General features: G+C 47.9%; 1 protein-coding gene across 8 annotated transcripts in view; it reads left to right on the plus strand.

Annotated features, from left to right (window-relative positions):
- SYNE2 (spectrin repeat containing nuclear envelope protein 2) overlaps nucleotides 1–15656 on the plus strand; it is a 1840150-nt gene that overhangs the window by 1550096 nt on the left and 274398 nt on the right. For all 8 annotated transcript variants that reach the window (XM_069638223.1, XM_069638224.1, XM_069638227.1 and 5 more), the window contains 2 exons: nucleotides 5822–5969; nucleotides 7528–7622. In XM_069638223.1, coding sequence (XP_069494324.1) covers nucleotides 5822–5969; nucleotides 7528–7622 — 243 coding nt within the window. The remainder of the gene's footprint in view (nucleotides 1–5821; nucleotides 5970–7527; nucleotides 7623–15656) is intronic.

A 15656-nucleotide genomic window follows, 5' to 3' on the forward strand; every position in this document is an offset into this window, starting at 1 on the left:
AGCTGCTACTGCCACCTTGCAAACAATGGAGCAGCCAACATTCCAAATGGTGCAATGCACCAATGAGTATCCTTCCAAGATATGGGTCTTTCAATGTGAACTTTACTTTTGAATAATCTTTGCCAGGAGCTTCAAATATGCAACTAGGGTGCTGAAGGGATCCAGAGTAAGACTTGAACGCTGCAGCATGTTAGGTGCTTGCTGTAGGCTTTTGTTTATCCAAATAATAAGCGGGTTGGGGGGAAATCCTATCTACCCCAGTCCTAAGAGGGGCGTCTCTGCCTCAACTAAACGAAGGATCGTCTGTGTTAGGATATTAAACAAAAGAGCTCCCTGTGTTTAATAGCCCTAAACTGACCTGTACACTCTAAACTAAATATAATGTGTACAAGGGGATTTCTGCAGGCTATACAGTTATAGTTTTCTTTCAGAGTTCCAAAAATATAAAGTTTGATGGTGTAGAAAAGAAAATGTTCCACTAGAGAAAGGGGGTCCTTCCTTCCCCTATGTTTCCTTCTGGTCTTTCACTGTCTATCCGGCACGTCCGGATAAAGATCAACAATGTTCAGTTGCTCAAATAAAAAGGGGGGTGCTCCTCCCCTGCGGTTTGCTTTCCTGTCAATATTTTACTTTTCAGTTTAAAGGGGGACAACCTCTCCCTTGAGTTTTCCCACCTTTTTATATTTCCACAGTTTGTAAGGAAAGTACCTCTTTCCCTGGGTACTTTCTACTTCACTTTGCACAATTCAAGTTTTACTCCAAATATTTACTCCCATTATTTCACTTCACTGTTAGTTCCACAGCTTATAAGGATCCATCTTGCTCGGTGCTCGATTCGTCGGCTCTAGACGTCAAACCTCATATATACCATGTCACTACGCCCCATGCTTCAGTTCCTTTTTTTCCCGCGTTTGTACGCTGCATCGGGAACACGACTTCGAGTCTTGAGTTGACTCTGCGTTTTTGCCAAAATTGTCCCTCTTTTCTTTCAGAAAACCTTGACCGTGATGTCTACTCACCAGGTTTCGAGCTTCAAAAGGTGCACCGATTGCCAGTCCAAAATGTCAATGACCGACCCCAATGACATTTGTCTGTGGTGCTTGGGTGCTAGTCACAACACTGAGGCCTGTGCGTTGTGCGCCAAAATGCAGTCCAAATCCATCCATAAGAGAGCTGTAAAACTTGCTTTGGGCCGACTGTCGTCCAAATCTCCAGCCCGGTCAATCGTCTGGTCTTCCGAGGCCAAGATTGAGGAGCCCACCCCTGAAAAGGGGAATGAAAAGCATCACTGAAAAACAAAGAAGCAGTCATATTCCAGAAGCCATTCTTCCTAGTCTTTCTTGTGAAAAAAGCAGCAATGCCTCCGTTATCGGCACAGCTCTAGTTAGAAACAGGTAAGCCCTCGGCTGGGCCGACCACTCGGGAAGAGTGGGAGAGTTTTAAAACCCAAATGTTTAAAATTCTAACTGCTGTAGGTTCGGTTCCACCTGACCAGCAAGCTTTGGCAGCAAAAGCGGCTCTTGGTACTCCCGATCCCATGCCAGCCATTTTATCGATGCTTTCGACATCTACCAAGCCTTCAGACTTTGTGCCGAAAAAGGTGCGTAAGCCACCGTCGGCTGTTTGCCATAGCGCTGACAAGCACAACGCTCATCTGTCATCTAACCCTCATCGGTGCCTAAAGCCGTTCCATCGGCACCGAAAGCTGTTTCATCGACCTCCACAGGAAAACTCTTGGCGTCGGCAACAGGCCTTTTCAGCCACTTTCAAGGTCGGGATTCTTTGGATCCATGCAGTTGATTTTCTGAATGGGGTTGGAGACTTCCTCGCTGGTCCTAATTCTATAATGGAAATAGTCTCAACCATCAAAGTAAAGAAGTCATCCAAGTCAGTCAGTCAAACAAAAGAAAAGTATGTGTCTGAAACCTATACTTGCCCTCGCGCTTTACAATTCCTAAGTGTGGGAAAATGCATGGAAAAATAAGAGTGTATCGAAAGAATGTCATAATGGCAATGGGGTTGGTTCACAGTCCCTTCCCCCAGCTTTAGTCATTGGGGCTCTTTAAAAGTTCCTTCAAGTGGATAGTATGCACTGTTCAAAGTATTCACAAGAGTCTGTCAATCTTCCCTTGCCTGACTCAGCATCAATTCCATACACAACGCAGTTCACCTCAATAGGTTCTGGAGGGCTTCCCTCACCCGGCTTCACAATTCTTCAATACACATTGATTCACAAATGTTCTTTCTTAGATACTTTCATAGGCTTCCCTTGCCTGTTGTCTCAAGCAAGTTCCCATCACGCCGCTGTATCCCCTTCCAGCTGCACAGCTCCACTTCATAGAGCTCTGTGGGAATTCCCTTCCCCAACCTTTATACTACTTCTTATCTGGTAGAGACTTTCGCAACCGCACAGTATTCTCACCCCTATTCGTGACCACTCTGACAACAGAGTATTCTTGTTCTTTTGAGTCATGCCTCTTGCACTTGAATTGTTAGGTCGGGCCCTCCACCCTTCTCGGTTACTTCTTTCACAAAAAACACAGTTCAATTCTTTATCAGCCTTGTTGGGATCTCTTCAGACTCTCTCTGTATTTTGTGACTTCCCTTCAATGTCTTTGCACACATTTTACTTTCATCGTTCACAGTTCTTTTATCTCTTACGGGGCGTTCAATAACGTGTCCTTGCATACGACAATGCTCCTGTTACTTTGTTTCTCATCGGCTCATGCGCCGGTTCATTACAATCAGTCTTTCACTTCCAAAATTATTTTATCTTCATGCGCGTAGCTTCGTGTGCGACACTAACTTTACACTGTCGCACCTTTCACAAACTGGACTCTCTTCCTTGAACTCACTGGTTGCGATGGCTTTAACATGTTCCACTTTGCTCCGTTTGTCGAGTTCAGGGTCTTGCCCACCTGCCCCTCAGACGCTCCCGAGCGGCCTCGCAGCACCGGGCAGAAAACAAACAATCTTATGGTACCTGGAGGAAAGGGTTCAGCTGACCCCACTGCTCCCTTCTCTGAACACTCTTGGCTCCCTGGAGACAGAGCTCCCTCGCCACGCTCTCCTCTGCCTTCACTTGCAGCCTGTAAGCGTCTCGGCGTCCCACTCTCCCTGGCATGTTTCTCAGCCACTCTCGCTCAGCTGCTCCTCTCTCTCGCTTTCCTTCTTGACCTCAGTCTCATGCTCTGGGTCTTTCTGTGCTCCACCTTTTATACCTTGGATAGCTGGCCATGAGTTTCAGGTGTGTGTGGTTGTGGCTGAGTGCCTGACCTTATTAGTGGGACAAGGCCATCGCCTCTTACTAGTGCTAATCTTCCTAGTATGAATCTTCCTCATCTCAGTAACTGGGCTGTTAAGGAAAGGATGGGAATAATGGGAGTTCTAGGATCCCATAAAGGCAGAGGGAATACAAGGTAAATGATTATCAGGAAATGGGGATACCATGTCTCGCCTTCTGGTGTCTCCTCCCCACTCCCGAGGACCACCTACCGAAGTGATCCTCCCTCGCGTTTCCACCCGCAGGGTCAGGATCCAATAGCGATGGCCCTTCCCTGGGCACCTAAATATGGGATTCCCACGAACTGAACTGTGAAACACCTTCAGGTTTCTCACATACCCTTCCCTTATGCAATATGGACAGGACTGATTCACAGGTGAACCTCGAAAGGAGTTCCACCTTACTTTGGTTTCTTTCCTTTTCTATGTTCCACTGTGAAGCAGTAAGGTTGTAAATCCAGAAACCATTGCATAACCTTTGGATTGGATTCCTTTCGACTGACTTATCCATACAAGGGGAGAGTGGTCCGTGATTAATTTACATTTTCTTCCTAATAGTTCTTGAGATGTAGGAATGCCCATTTTATAGCAAGGACTTCTAGTTCCAGAGTGAAGTAATGGTTCTCCCTGGGAAAGAGTTTTCTACTGGTAAATAGTATAGGGTGTCCTAAAACGTCATGACTCTGGGTAAGACGGCACATAATCCAGTCAGGGAGGCATCCTTTTATGATGAATTCCTTAGAAAAGTCTGCTACCCTGAAAATGGGATTTTGGCATAAAGTTTGTTTTAAGTTGTTGTAACTAACTTCATCTTTCCACTGGAGTTTTTGTGGTTCTGCATTTCTAAGCTTATCGGCCAGTCTGGAGGTTTTATCAGAAAGGTTTGGGATAAAATTACGATCGTATCCTATCAATACTAAGAAGACTCTCAAATCTCGTGTGGCTTTAGGTGTTGGTGCTTCAAGAACGGCTTTTACTTTTTCTATTTGGGGCTGTACACTACTGTTCCCTACGAAGAAGCCTAGGTGTTTTCTGGCTGGAAAAGGCTATGACTGATGCTTATCTTTGAGGTTAACAGGACAGGATTGAGAATGGCTCATAAATCTCTCTGGGATATTAGACTTTGTCTTATTGGTTGTGGAAATCTCAGGCAAATTCCAGATTTTCCAGGTGGGCATGAAAGGTTCTTGTTGCAACTTTCTAATGGAGAAAAAACATGAGATACTGAGGGAATGTTTTGTATTAAGGTGGAAAAACAGGGGAAATCTCATCCAATAATAACTTCCCCAGGAAGACCTGGTATGACTGCCAGGGGTATTATAGTTTGCGTTTGCTTGATGTTAATGGATATGGGTATTTTGGGATATATTTCTCTATCCCCAGGTACACATGAAATTCTTACTAGTTTTTTGTTTCTATGACCTTTCAGGGGAACGAGGTCTGCCCGAATAGTAGTTTGTTTACTTCCTGAGTCTACTTAAGCTTGTACTGATCTACCATTACCAAAAGCTGGTTCATGAGTAAACTCTGTAGGTGAATCATAAAAACAAACACTTAGGGTTTCAATCGCCTCTCCGGGTTCTTCCTATTCATCTCCCATTAGAAATCCTATCTCCCTGGGTGGTTCTTTCTTATTTTTCGGGCAATTCCTTGCTGTATGTCCCTGTTCTCTATTTAAAAAACAAGTTAAAGCTTGGGGTTTCATTCTCCTGATTTCCTCTCTTCTCCATTCTTCCCCACCTTTCAACTCTGTTAGTTTCTCAGATTTCTCCTTCTCAAACCACTCCCTATTTTTTAAAGGATTCCCTCCTCGTTCATGTGGAAAATTATTTGAGCAAGGTGGGCCTTCATGATCGCTATTATCTTCCATTTTATTTAGGGAGTGAAAGTACTGATTTGGCTCAGAAATGTTTTGGACTGTTTCAATGGACATAGTAAGGTGGGTTTATTTGATTGAACACCGATCTCTGTAATAAGGGAGGAAAAGAATTAATAAACTGTTCGATGGTGAATATTTCTATTACCTCTGGCAGAGTTTATTTGCACATCCATAAAGAGAGAGTATTATTTATTCTTTCGCTTAGTTCTAAGGGAGTTTCTCCTGGATTAAGTCTGATGTTACAAAGTTTTTGTTGATAAAAATTGTTAGTCTGACCCACTCTTTATAATAATTTATATTATTGTGCTATTTAAGTAAATCACAATTGGTTTCAGAGCAATTAGATGGGATGAGCAGACATTGAGGGGCCAGGGGACTCGGAGACAGGAAGCAAAGGGCAGTTAAATGCCGGTATTTGCACATTTATTGACTATCCAATGAGGAGAGCTGGCACAGATTAATGCTGGTGTGTTGTGAAACCGCTAGTGATTCTCCCCATTTTGCAGGGTGGATTTCCAGAGGATGGGTACTTTTGGTAAAGCCTTGGTCGTTTGAACCTGGGTATGACCAGCTGGTGGATGTTCAGTTGTTTCCGGCTGCTCGTGGGTTTGCATTTTCTGACAACCTTCTACATATAATGTACTTTTTGTTTTTTTACAGCGAACTTCAAAGGATCAATTTAGAAAAAAAGAATTTTGTGCAAAAGTGTGAAAGTTGGATGACCTTCCTGGAGAAAATGGAGGGCGGCATGACCCTGGATGTGGCGGGCACTTTAGATGCCCTCCAGAAGCAGCAAAAGACATTCGAGGTATGGAAAGAAATAGGCCCATAGAATGTGATCACCGGTCTGGGATTCCAGGTACCCACACACATGCAAGCATGTGCCCACGGCACCATACACCACACAAGCACACCCTCACCGCCACTCGTCCTCCAGCGTGAGCATTGCTTATTCAGTATGATTGCTTTTGTTTTTTTGTCCCAAGCCTTGACAAATTAATGTTATTCCATCTTCTTCCCTTCTACAGAAGGGTTGTTCATGCATTGGCGGTCATATCCATGAAGATGATTTTTAGAATGTTGCCCCAGCTCGTCTCCCAACAAGCCTTGTGATCTGACCTTTATTTCTGTGGGTGTTCATGGATTGAAAACCATGCTTGTTCTTGTGTAGTGTTGCTCCCCTTAGGAAGCTGAATCCCATATCCTTATTTCTATTATCGGCAGCTCAGCACATGTTTTGTACAACGGCTCACATGTTCACTAATCCACTAGCTTAGTGGATGCCTGAGGCCTGTTGGATCACCTTCAGGTGCAATACTGTGTCTTCCGCAGGTTTGCTAAGACTCTGGGCAAGTGGGTATGGCCATCTGGGCTTAGCAGATGCTCTGTGACAGTTGTTCACATTGTAGATGAATGCCACTGCGGCATTGTCAACAAAAACTGCACGGTACTTCAATAGACCCACTTGTAGTATACGCCCCCAATGAATCTTATGTGCAGTAATCCCCCAGCTCCACAGACAACACATGACACGTTCGTGTCCGGGCTCCGCACGTGCACTGGCGTGTATAGCGGGAACACCCGCTTTATCCCACCCGACGAGTTGTTTCACTCCGTCGCGTGTGTTCTTAAAGTAAAACACCAGTGTGGAAGGGCCACTTTAAAGCTTCTCGCATGTTTTTGGCTTGGTGTACCAACCCTTTCAGCTCATCTGCTGATCTCTATCCGAGCGCCCTCTAGGCTGAGCTGGTAAGTCTTCTGGACTCTCGAGACTGAGCTGGTAAATCTTCTGGATGTTTTGGTGGCACCACAGCCAGCAAGCACTGCTATAGGCTGCATGATAGTCCAAATGCTTCAACAGCTCATGCACACAGTCCACGCAAGAAGATTGAGTTCTATATAAGCAAGCAAGGTGTGATCGCTCACATTTAGTGATGGATTCTCCTGCCCTGTCCTATAGAAGCTTCATTGAGGAATCTGGTATCCTTTTCCTGCCGTTCCCATTAGGACAGAACGTCAGTGATTGATGGAAGACATTGCATAGCACAGGCCCTGTCTCATAGGTGCCAATTGTGGCTACCTGCATACTGGGAAAAGGTTGTAGCAGTAATCCCCATGCATAGTACGTGTGCTAAGCATGTGGGTCACTCTAATGCATTACGATGTACATGGGTGATGTACATGGTGGTAGGATGCCTGGGCTGTTGCTTGTCTCAATGCTTTTCTAGAGAGTGGGCTGGGGGCTACACACATATCGCAGATTAGACTGCTAATTGGCTGGTTCATACATGTGTCCCTTTATTAGCCTGTGATAACACTAGCCACACGCTCAGCAAACCTGTGTGTCTTTTCTGTGTTCCTTGTAGATGTTCCAAGCAGAGATTTCTGTCAACCAGCAGATTTTAAGTTCTGTTTTGACTAAAGCCCTGCACCTCCTGGAGACGGAGGAGGTGGAAGACCGGTAAGTGGCTGCGGCCATAATGATGATAATTAATGGCAGTGTTTTCCTTATGCCGTGTGTCTGTTACGAAGCATTACTATTTACTGTATTTATTCATAGGGTATTTATAATCTGCCTATACAGCAAATGGGGTTTCAAGGCGCAACAAGACGGGGTGGGGGGGCAAATGAAGAATAACAAAAAACCTATAACATAATATACAGACAGACTCCAAACCTACTATTGCTTCATTTCTCCAGCATGGGGTCTGGCATGGATTCACTGTAACGCTCACCTGACTCCCACGGAGGCGCTGGTCTAGTCTGGGTTGCTGTGGCCTCTTCGAGCGTGATGCGCAGAACTCGGAACACCGACTGAACAGGACCCTCAAATCTTGCTTGTCTGGCCCGTAGGAATATCCTTCTGCAGATGAGAAAGGGGATTAACAGTCTGCAGAATAGTGTGCTTGCTCCCTCCTTCCCCCCTTCGTTCTTCTCTAACTTCCTCTGAAATCCCCGGTTGAAGCTCACCTTATGGTTTGAAAGGATGAACTCTCCATCCTGCTTCTGGTGCAGGGGCGCGTGTTTGTCCAGTTACTTCACTGGTTTTCAGAATGGCGCTGGCAAAATCCACTTGACTTTTCCGAGCGGAACGCTGTAAGTATGAAGATTACAAAAGTTCAAGTGTTGAGCCTCCTTTTCTGTTGCCTTCCTAACCTGTGATCTGTCCTTTATTTCAGGTGCAGAATGAAGGCGATGCGTTGAGGGATTGAATTGCCGATGGTAAACTCAGGTGAGTTAGCGATGGGGGCGATCCCTCTTAATGTCTTTATATTCCTCCAGTAATGTCTTTTGTCCTTTCCCCATAGGGGCCGGGGTGCGGTACCTGCCAACGAAGCAGCGCCGACCCGAAATGAGGAATGGTCCACCAACAGAAGACCGGTAAGTGTTATGGTGGGAAATTAGGCTTTCCTCATATGTTCCTTCTGCTCACCTTTTGTCTCTTCTTCTCTCCCCTAGGCGCAGAGATGTGGCGACCGTTGCAGACAGTCGCCGTGGAGCCAGAAGAACTCCCGAGGACAGGTGAGTGAAGCGCGGCGCTGCAGCGAGCAACGCAGTGCTTTTAAATGAGTCTTTTTTCAGAAACGCTGGCGTGAAGGTTCCGGATGCAGGTAAGAAGTTTGATAAAATTCTTGGTTTTCACCTTTCTCTTCTCTTCTTTCCTTACAGGTGTTCTAGGATCGAGGCGGGCGTGGCTGGAGACCAGATGCAGGAGCAGACGCCGCGTTCAGCTGCTTGGATGCAGAACAACGCGAAGTGTGAGCTACTGTCTGGGCGTGGCTTAAATAGCCCTCAAAGTAGTTCCAGGTAAGTATTCTTCCCTGGCCACGCCCGAGTGGCAAAATAGTCCCAATGAAAAAATAGCCCCTTTCAGGTCTCAGGGAGGCCTGAATCTTGCAGCATGGTCTGCATCAGGTAAGTGCACAAAACACCTTCCTTTATGAGCCTGGCACCTATGGCGCCAGGACAGAGTCCAAAGAGCCCCTATAAGGGGCCGCTGGGCTTTTACCCGGGGGCATGATGCCTGCTACCGGGGGTGCTGGGCCTGGCCTGGTGCTCCGGGGGTAGGCATCATGACAGCACTCCCCCCCACCCCCCAAGGCCCCTCCCAAGGTCGTTCCCTCTGGAGGTTTCGGTTTGTTTGGGAAATTCCGATGGAGCCTTTTTATCAGCCGAGGTGCATGTACGTGGTCCTTGGCTAGGACAGAAGCTGAAGGTAATCCTTTCAACGGAATAAAATGGGCCATCTTGGAAAATAAATCCACCACAACCAGAATAGTATTGTATCCATTACAAGGGGGCAGGTCCGTGATAAAATCTAGTGACAAGGTGTGCCAAGGTGCTGGTGGAATGTCTAAAGGCTGAAGAAGACCGGCGGGTTTTGTCTTTTGGCCTTTGTTTTGGGCGCAAACTCCACAGGACATCACGAAAGATTTAATATCCTTTCGCCAGGAAGGCCACCAGAATTGTCGTTTAATTTTTTCCTCAGTTTTGGCAATGCCAGGATGTCCTTCCATCAGGGTATCATGATGACGGGAAATAACCAGTTCTTGTAATTCCTTTTCTGGCAGAAATAAGCGTCCTTGGAAGTAAGGTAGGCCATAGTTGACCGAAAAGTAAGACCCCCTTTGGATCCAATCCTGCAAGGCTGTAGAGTCCAGGAGTTGTTTTACCCGTGCTTGAATGTCTTCAAGGGTTTGTAAAGAGGTTATCCCCAAAATTCTTTGTTCGGGAATTATCGTCACAGGTTCAGAGTTTGTGTCTATTTCTCCCATTCCAATTCGAGATAGCGCGTCCGCTTTGCCATTCTTACAGCCGGGGCGGTAAGTGATTACAAAATCGAACTCAGCAAAGAACAAAGCCCATCGGAGCTGACGTGACGATTGAGCCTTGGCAGTTTTTAAATATTGTAAGTTTTGGTGATCAGTGATCACGGTGATGGTGTGCCTGGCGCCAAGAAGATAATGCCGCCAAGCCTTAAAGGCGGACTTAATGGCTAATAATTCCTTATCGGTGATTGCATAATTTATCTCCGGCGGCGAGAACTTTCTGGACCAAAATGCTACAGGGTGCAGTTGGTTGGATTCGGGGTCTCTCTGAGACAGGACAGCTCCCATGGCTAAGCTGGACGCGTCGTTTTCGACTACATATGGGAGATCGGGACGCAGGTGCTTCAAAATAGGTGCGGACGTGAATTTAGCTTTCAATTCCTGAAAGGCCTGTTCGGCTTCCTCGGTCCATTCGAAGCGTTTATTTTTTCGCAAGAGTGCAGTGATGGGTTGTACCACACGTGAAAATTCCGGGATAAATCTGCGATAAAAATTAGCAAAACCAAGCATGCTTTGGACACCTTTCACCGAACTAGGTGATGGCCATTTGAGGATGGCATCCACTTTTCGTGAGTCCATTCGGACACCTTTAGGTGTCAGGATGAATCCAAGAAACTCAACCTCGGTGGTATGGAAAACGCACTTTTCCAGCTTTGCAAACAGTTTGTGCTGGCGCAATTTCTCAAGGACGGCCCTGACATGCTTTCTGTGATCAGATTCCGAAGAGGAGTACACAAGAATGTCATCGATATACACGACAACACAGACATCGATGAGTTCCCGAAGGACATCGTTCATGAAGAATTGGAAGGCAGCAGGCGCGTTGCACAATCCGAAAGGCATCACCTGGTATTCGAATAATCCATATTTTGTACGGAAGGCTGTTTTCCATTCGTCGCCTTCTTTTACTCGCACCAGATGATAAGCCCCCCGGAGATCTAACTTGGTGTATACGCAAGCGTCCTTCACCTGGTCAAGGAGTTCAGGGATCAGAGGCAGAGGGTAACGGTTTTTAACAGTTATCTGGTTCAATGCGCGGTAGTCGATACAAGTTCTAAGGTCACCTTCTTTTTTGGGCACGAAGAACAAAGCCAAGGATGCCGGAGACTTTGACGGGCGAATGAAACCATTGGCTAGGTATTGATCTAAATATTGTCTCAAATGCAGATTCTCAGGTTCAGTAAGGGCATAAATCCTGCTACAAGGGGGTTGTGCACCGGGCACCAGATCGATTTGGCAATCGTACGATCTGTGGGGAGGTAACGTGTTGGCCTGTTCCTTTTGGAAGACGTTCTGAAAGTCTTGGTATTCTGGAGGTAGTTGCATGGAGACAGAGGTTACAGACGCTAGACTAATCTTCAGATTTTCTGGGTAGCAGGTTTGTGCACAATCCGGGAAGGTTATTCTCTTCGCTCGCCAATCAATTCGAGGATTATGTGTCTCTAACCAAGGGATTCCGAGAATAACCTGAAACTGTGGAGCCTTGATTACATCAAACACCACTGCCTCCCGATGGCCGTCCGGACCTATAAGTGTCACCTCAGCAGTGGAATGTGTTACCGGTCCAGAGGCAATTTCGGTTCCATCGACTGTGGTGATGACATCTTTGCTGGTTTTAGGACGCAGAGGGAGGTTAATCCTAGAGACCAATTCACGATCCACATAATTTCCTATAGCCCCACTATCGATGTATGCCTTTATTGCATGCAACCGCTTAGGCTGTTCCGGATCTACGAGGACAATTGGCACAATGAAATGCGAGGTCTGAGAGTTAGTTTTCAAGCTCGGCAAGCGGACCCCTACGCTTGTCGGGCGTGGTCGTTTCCCGAAACAGTCTTCATGGTTTTTATCACCGGCTCCTACTACCTTCTTGGGCGGTTTTGCTGGGCAATCTCGTTGAAAGTGTCCAGAGGACCCACAATAAAGACATAATTGCAACTGATGTCTTCTTTCACGTTCTTTTTGAGTTAAAGGTCCTTTAACCCCTCCGATTTGCATAGGCTCAGAGACATCAGCACCCTTGGGGTTAGCGTGGGTCTTGACCAACACCCGGGTCTCAAACTTGGACCGATCTGCTTTTCTGTTTTGAAGTCTGTGATCCAATTGGACCACTAAGTCTATATATTCTGTGCATTCTTGGGGCGGATTTACAACTTGGGCCAGGACATCTTTAAGTTCTCCGTGTAGACCTCGATAAAATAACGTGATTCTTTTATCTTCTGGCCACCCAGTTTCCACAATTAGTCTATTAAAGGTTGCAATGTAGGATAGGAGATCCTGATTGCCCTGTCGCAGGGATAGGAGTTCGTCATCCAGAGCCTGCCCCTGAGAGTGTCGAGCAAATAACCTTTCCATGCTTGCTTGAAATCCTTGAAAATCACGGAGAATCGGGTCATCTTGAGTAACCAGTGGAACTGACCAATCGGCAGCACAGCCGCTGAGATATGACAATACAAAGGCTACCTTGGTCTGGTCATTAGGGAAGGCCCCAGGTTTGCATAGGAAGTGCAAACGACACTGATTCATGAATACGGCGAATCGTTTGGGGTCCCCAGCGAAGCGTTCAGGTGGGGCCAGCGGCATGTTTCCAGGTAGATTAATCTGCACAGGGTTACTGGGAACCACAGGAGCGGGGTTCCCCCCGGAACCGGGTAGAGGAGTGTGTCCAGCTTGACCTTGCAAAAACTGTCTAGCCAGGTCATCAGTTCTTTCCTTTGATACAATCACTTCCCTCCTGAGAGCATTAGTCTCTTGACGAGCGGCGTGTACTCCGGCCCGTAATTCCCCCAGTAGTTGGGCCAACTGATCAGTCTCAGAAGTTTCCATAGCGCCTGGGTGGGAATTTGTAGGAAGGCTTCGCGTTCTGTAACGCTCACCTGACTCCCACGGAGGCGCTGGTCTAGTCTGGGTTGCTGTGGCCTCTTCGAGCGTGATGCGCAGAACTCGGAACACCGACTGAACAGGACCCTCAAATCTTGCTTGTCTGGCCCGTAGGAATATCCTTCTGCAGATGAGAAAGGGGATTAACAGTCTGCAGAATAGTGTGCTTGCTCCCCCCTTTCCTCCTTCGTTCTTCTCTAACTTCCTCCGAAATCCCCGGTTGAAGCTCACCTTATGGTTTGAAAGGATGAACTCTCCATCCTGCTTCTGGTGCAGGGGCGCGTGTTTGTCCAGTTAATTCACTGGTTTTCAGAATGGCGCTGGCAAAATCCACTTGACTTTTCCGAGCGGAACGCCGTAAGTATGAAGATTACAAAAGTTCAAGTGTAGAGCCTCCTTTTCTGTTGCCTTCCTAACCTATGATCTGTCCTTTATTTCAGGTGCAGAATGAAGGCGATGCGTTGAGGGATTGAATTGCTGATGGTAAACTCAGGTGAGTTAGCGGTGGGGGCGATCCCTCTTAATGTCTTTATATTCCTCTAGTAATGTCTTTTGTCCTTTCCCCTTAGGGGACGGGGTGCGGTACCTGCCAACGAAGCGGCGCCGACCCGAAATGAGGAATGGTCCACCAACAGAAGACTGGTAAGTGTTATGGCGGAAAATTAGGCTTTCCTCATATGTTCCTTCTGCTCACCTTTTGTCTCTTCTTCTCTCCCCTAGGCGCAGGGATGTGGCGACCGGTGCAGACAGTCGCGGTGGAGCCAGAAGAACTCCCGAGGACAGGTGAGTGAAGCGCGGCGCTGCAGCGAGCAACGCGGTGCTTTTAAATGAAAGTCTTTTCTCAGGAATGCTGGCGTGAAGGTTCCGGATGCAGGTAAGAAGTTTGATAAAATTCTTGGATTTCACCTTTCTCTTCTCTTCTTTCCTTACAGGTGTTCTAGGATCGAGGCGGGCGTGGCTGCAGACCAGATGCAGGAGCAGACACGGTGAGCGTTCAGCTGCTTGGATGCAGAATAACGCGAAGCGTGAGCTACTGTCTGGGCGTGGCTTAAATAGCCCTCAAAGTAGTTCCAGGTAAGTAGTCTTCCCTGGCCACGCCCGAGTGGCAAAATAGTCCCAATGAAAAAATAGTCCCTTTCAGGTCTCAGGGAGGCCTGAATCTTGCAGCATGGTCTGCATCAGGTAAGTGCACAAAACACCTTCCTTTATGAGCCTGGCGCCTATGGCGCCAGGACTGATGTCCAACATGAGCCTGGCGCCAACGGCGCCAGGACAGAGTCCAAAGAGCTCCTATAAGGGGCCGCTGGGCTTTTACCCGGGGGCATGATGCCTGCTCCCGGGGGTGCTGGGCCTGGCCTGGTGCTCCGGGGGTAGGCATCATGACATTCACATGCTCATGAATATTCCCCGTCGTCAGGCTGGGAATCCTCGGTAAAGAAAAAATCAGTATCAGTTTTGTTTCTGATCTGTCTTTCTTAGTAGTAACCAATCACTGATCTCTGGGTCATACTGCCCCCAGCCAATGACTGCCCTCTCCCTAAGCCCCGCCTCCGGCAGCCATCCTCAGATTTTTACCGCAGTAAGTGTTGGGAGTCCTCGTGCTTTAGCTCTCGAGCTTTTACTGCGTTTTCGCCCTTTTTCAGGAGATTTTCTCATTTTTTCGGTTTAATCGAGCTTCAAGCTCCACCGTTTCCACTTCCGATAACGGGGACCCGTTTCGGAATTCTTCTACGCCCCTTAAGGGTGAAGTTTTCGTTGAGTTACGCTTTTTGAAGGTTCCAGAAGATCTGAGGCCTACCTCAACTGACATGGCCCAGGACAAGGGAAGCTCGACTCCCGGATCCAAGCTGTTCAGGGGTGCGGATTGCAAAATGTTTTCAAGGAGGACGAGCATTCGAGATGTCTCTACTGCCTTCATGAGGACTAGACGCACGTGGAGAAGGACTGTGTGTTCTGCAAGAACCTGTCGGAACGGACCAAGCAAGATCGTCGTTCCCGCCTCGCCGCCTGGCTGGAAAAGGGCACAGCAGGTGAGAAGGCGATCGGAGGAAGTCCGAGAACCCGGGTAAGCTTCTGGAGAGGCCCCGGGCGATCTCGAAGGGAGCCGAGCGGGAGCGAGGAGATGACCCTCCCCCCAAAGCGAAGGCCCAGGACGCACCTAAGGTGGTGAGGGCCTTGATCCACCCGGCAAAGGCCTCTATCGAGGTTGTCGCAGCGGCCCTGGCGAAGCCGGCAGAGACTATGCCAGTGGAGGTGGCCTCGGGGCCCAGAGTTTCCCTGCCACCGCGGAGGGAATCCTCTTTCCAGCCCATCGTTAAGACCCCTGTGGAAAAAGAGGGGGGGGGGGGGCGGTGGCCATTACAGACTCAGATTCAGCCTCTGAGGAGGATCCGGTGGATCCGTTGGAAACCGTGAAAGGCCTCAACGAGAGGTTCGAAGGCCTCAACAAGAGGTTCGAGAAGGTTCGATCTGCTGATGTGATCGAAGATAGCGACGATGGCGACGATGAAGGCCCAGTGGAGCAGCCATCCCGCCCGTCGCAGCCATTGCCCGAGCCCCAGGATAGCTCGGCGGCCATTTTGTTGGCGATCCAATCCTTATGTACTGAGATAAGGACGAGGTTACCACGGACCCTGACGGAGGATCCAGAACCAGGACCGTCGGGAAGCCCTCCGAACAAGCGGAGGAGAGTCCACCCTGCACTGCCCTTCGTGCCCACGAGGCCTGTGGACCCCTCATCCCCCTCGCCGGACCCTCGGGATGATACGGCGACGGATACAGCGACG

This window comes from Ambystoma mexicanum, chromosome 14 (assembly GCF_040938575.1).
Source record: "Ambystoma mexicanum isolate Mex_15411 chromosome 14, UKY_AmexF1_1, whole genome shotgun sequence".
NCBI lineage: Eukaryota > Metazoa > Chordata > Amphibia > Caudata > Ambystomatidae > Ambystoma > Ambystoma mexicanum.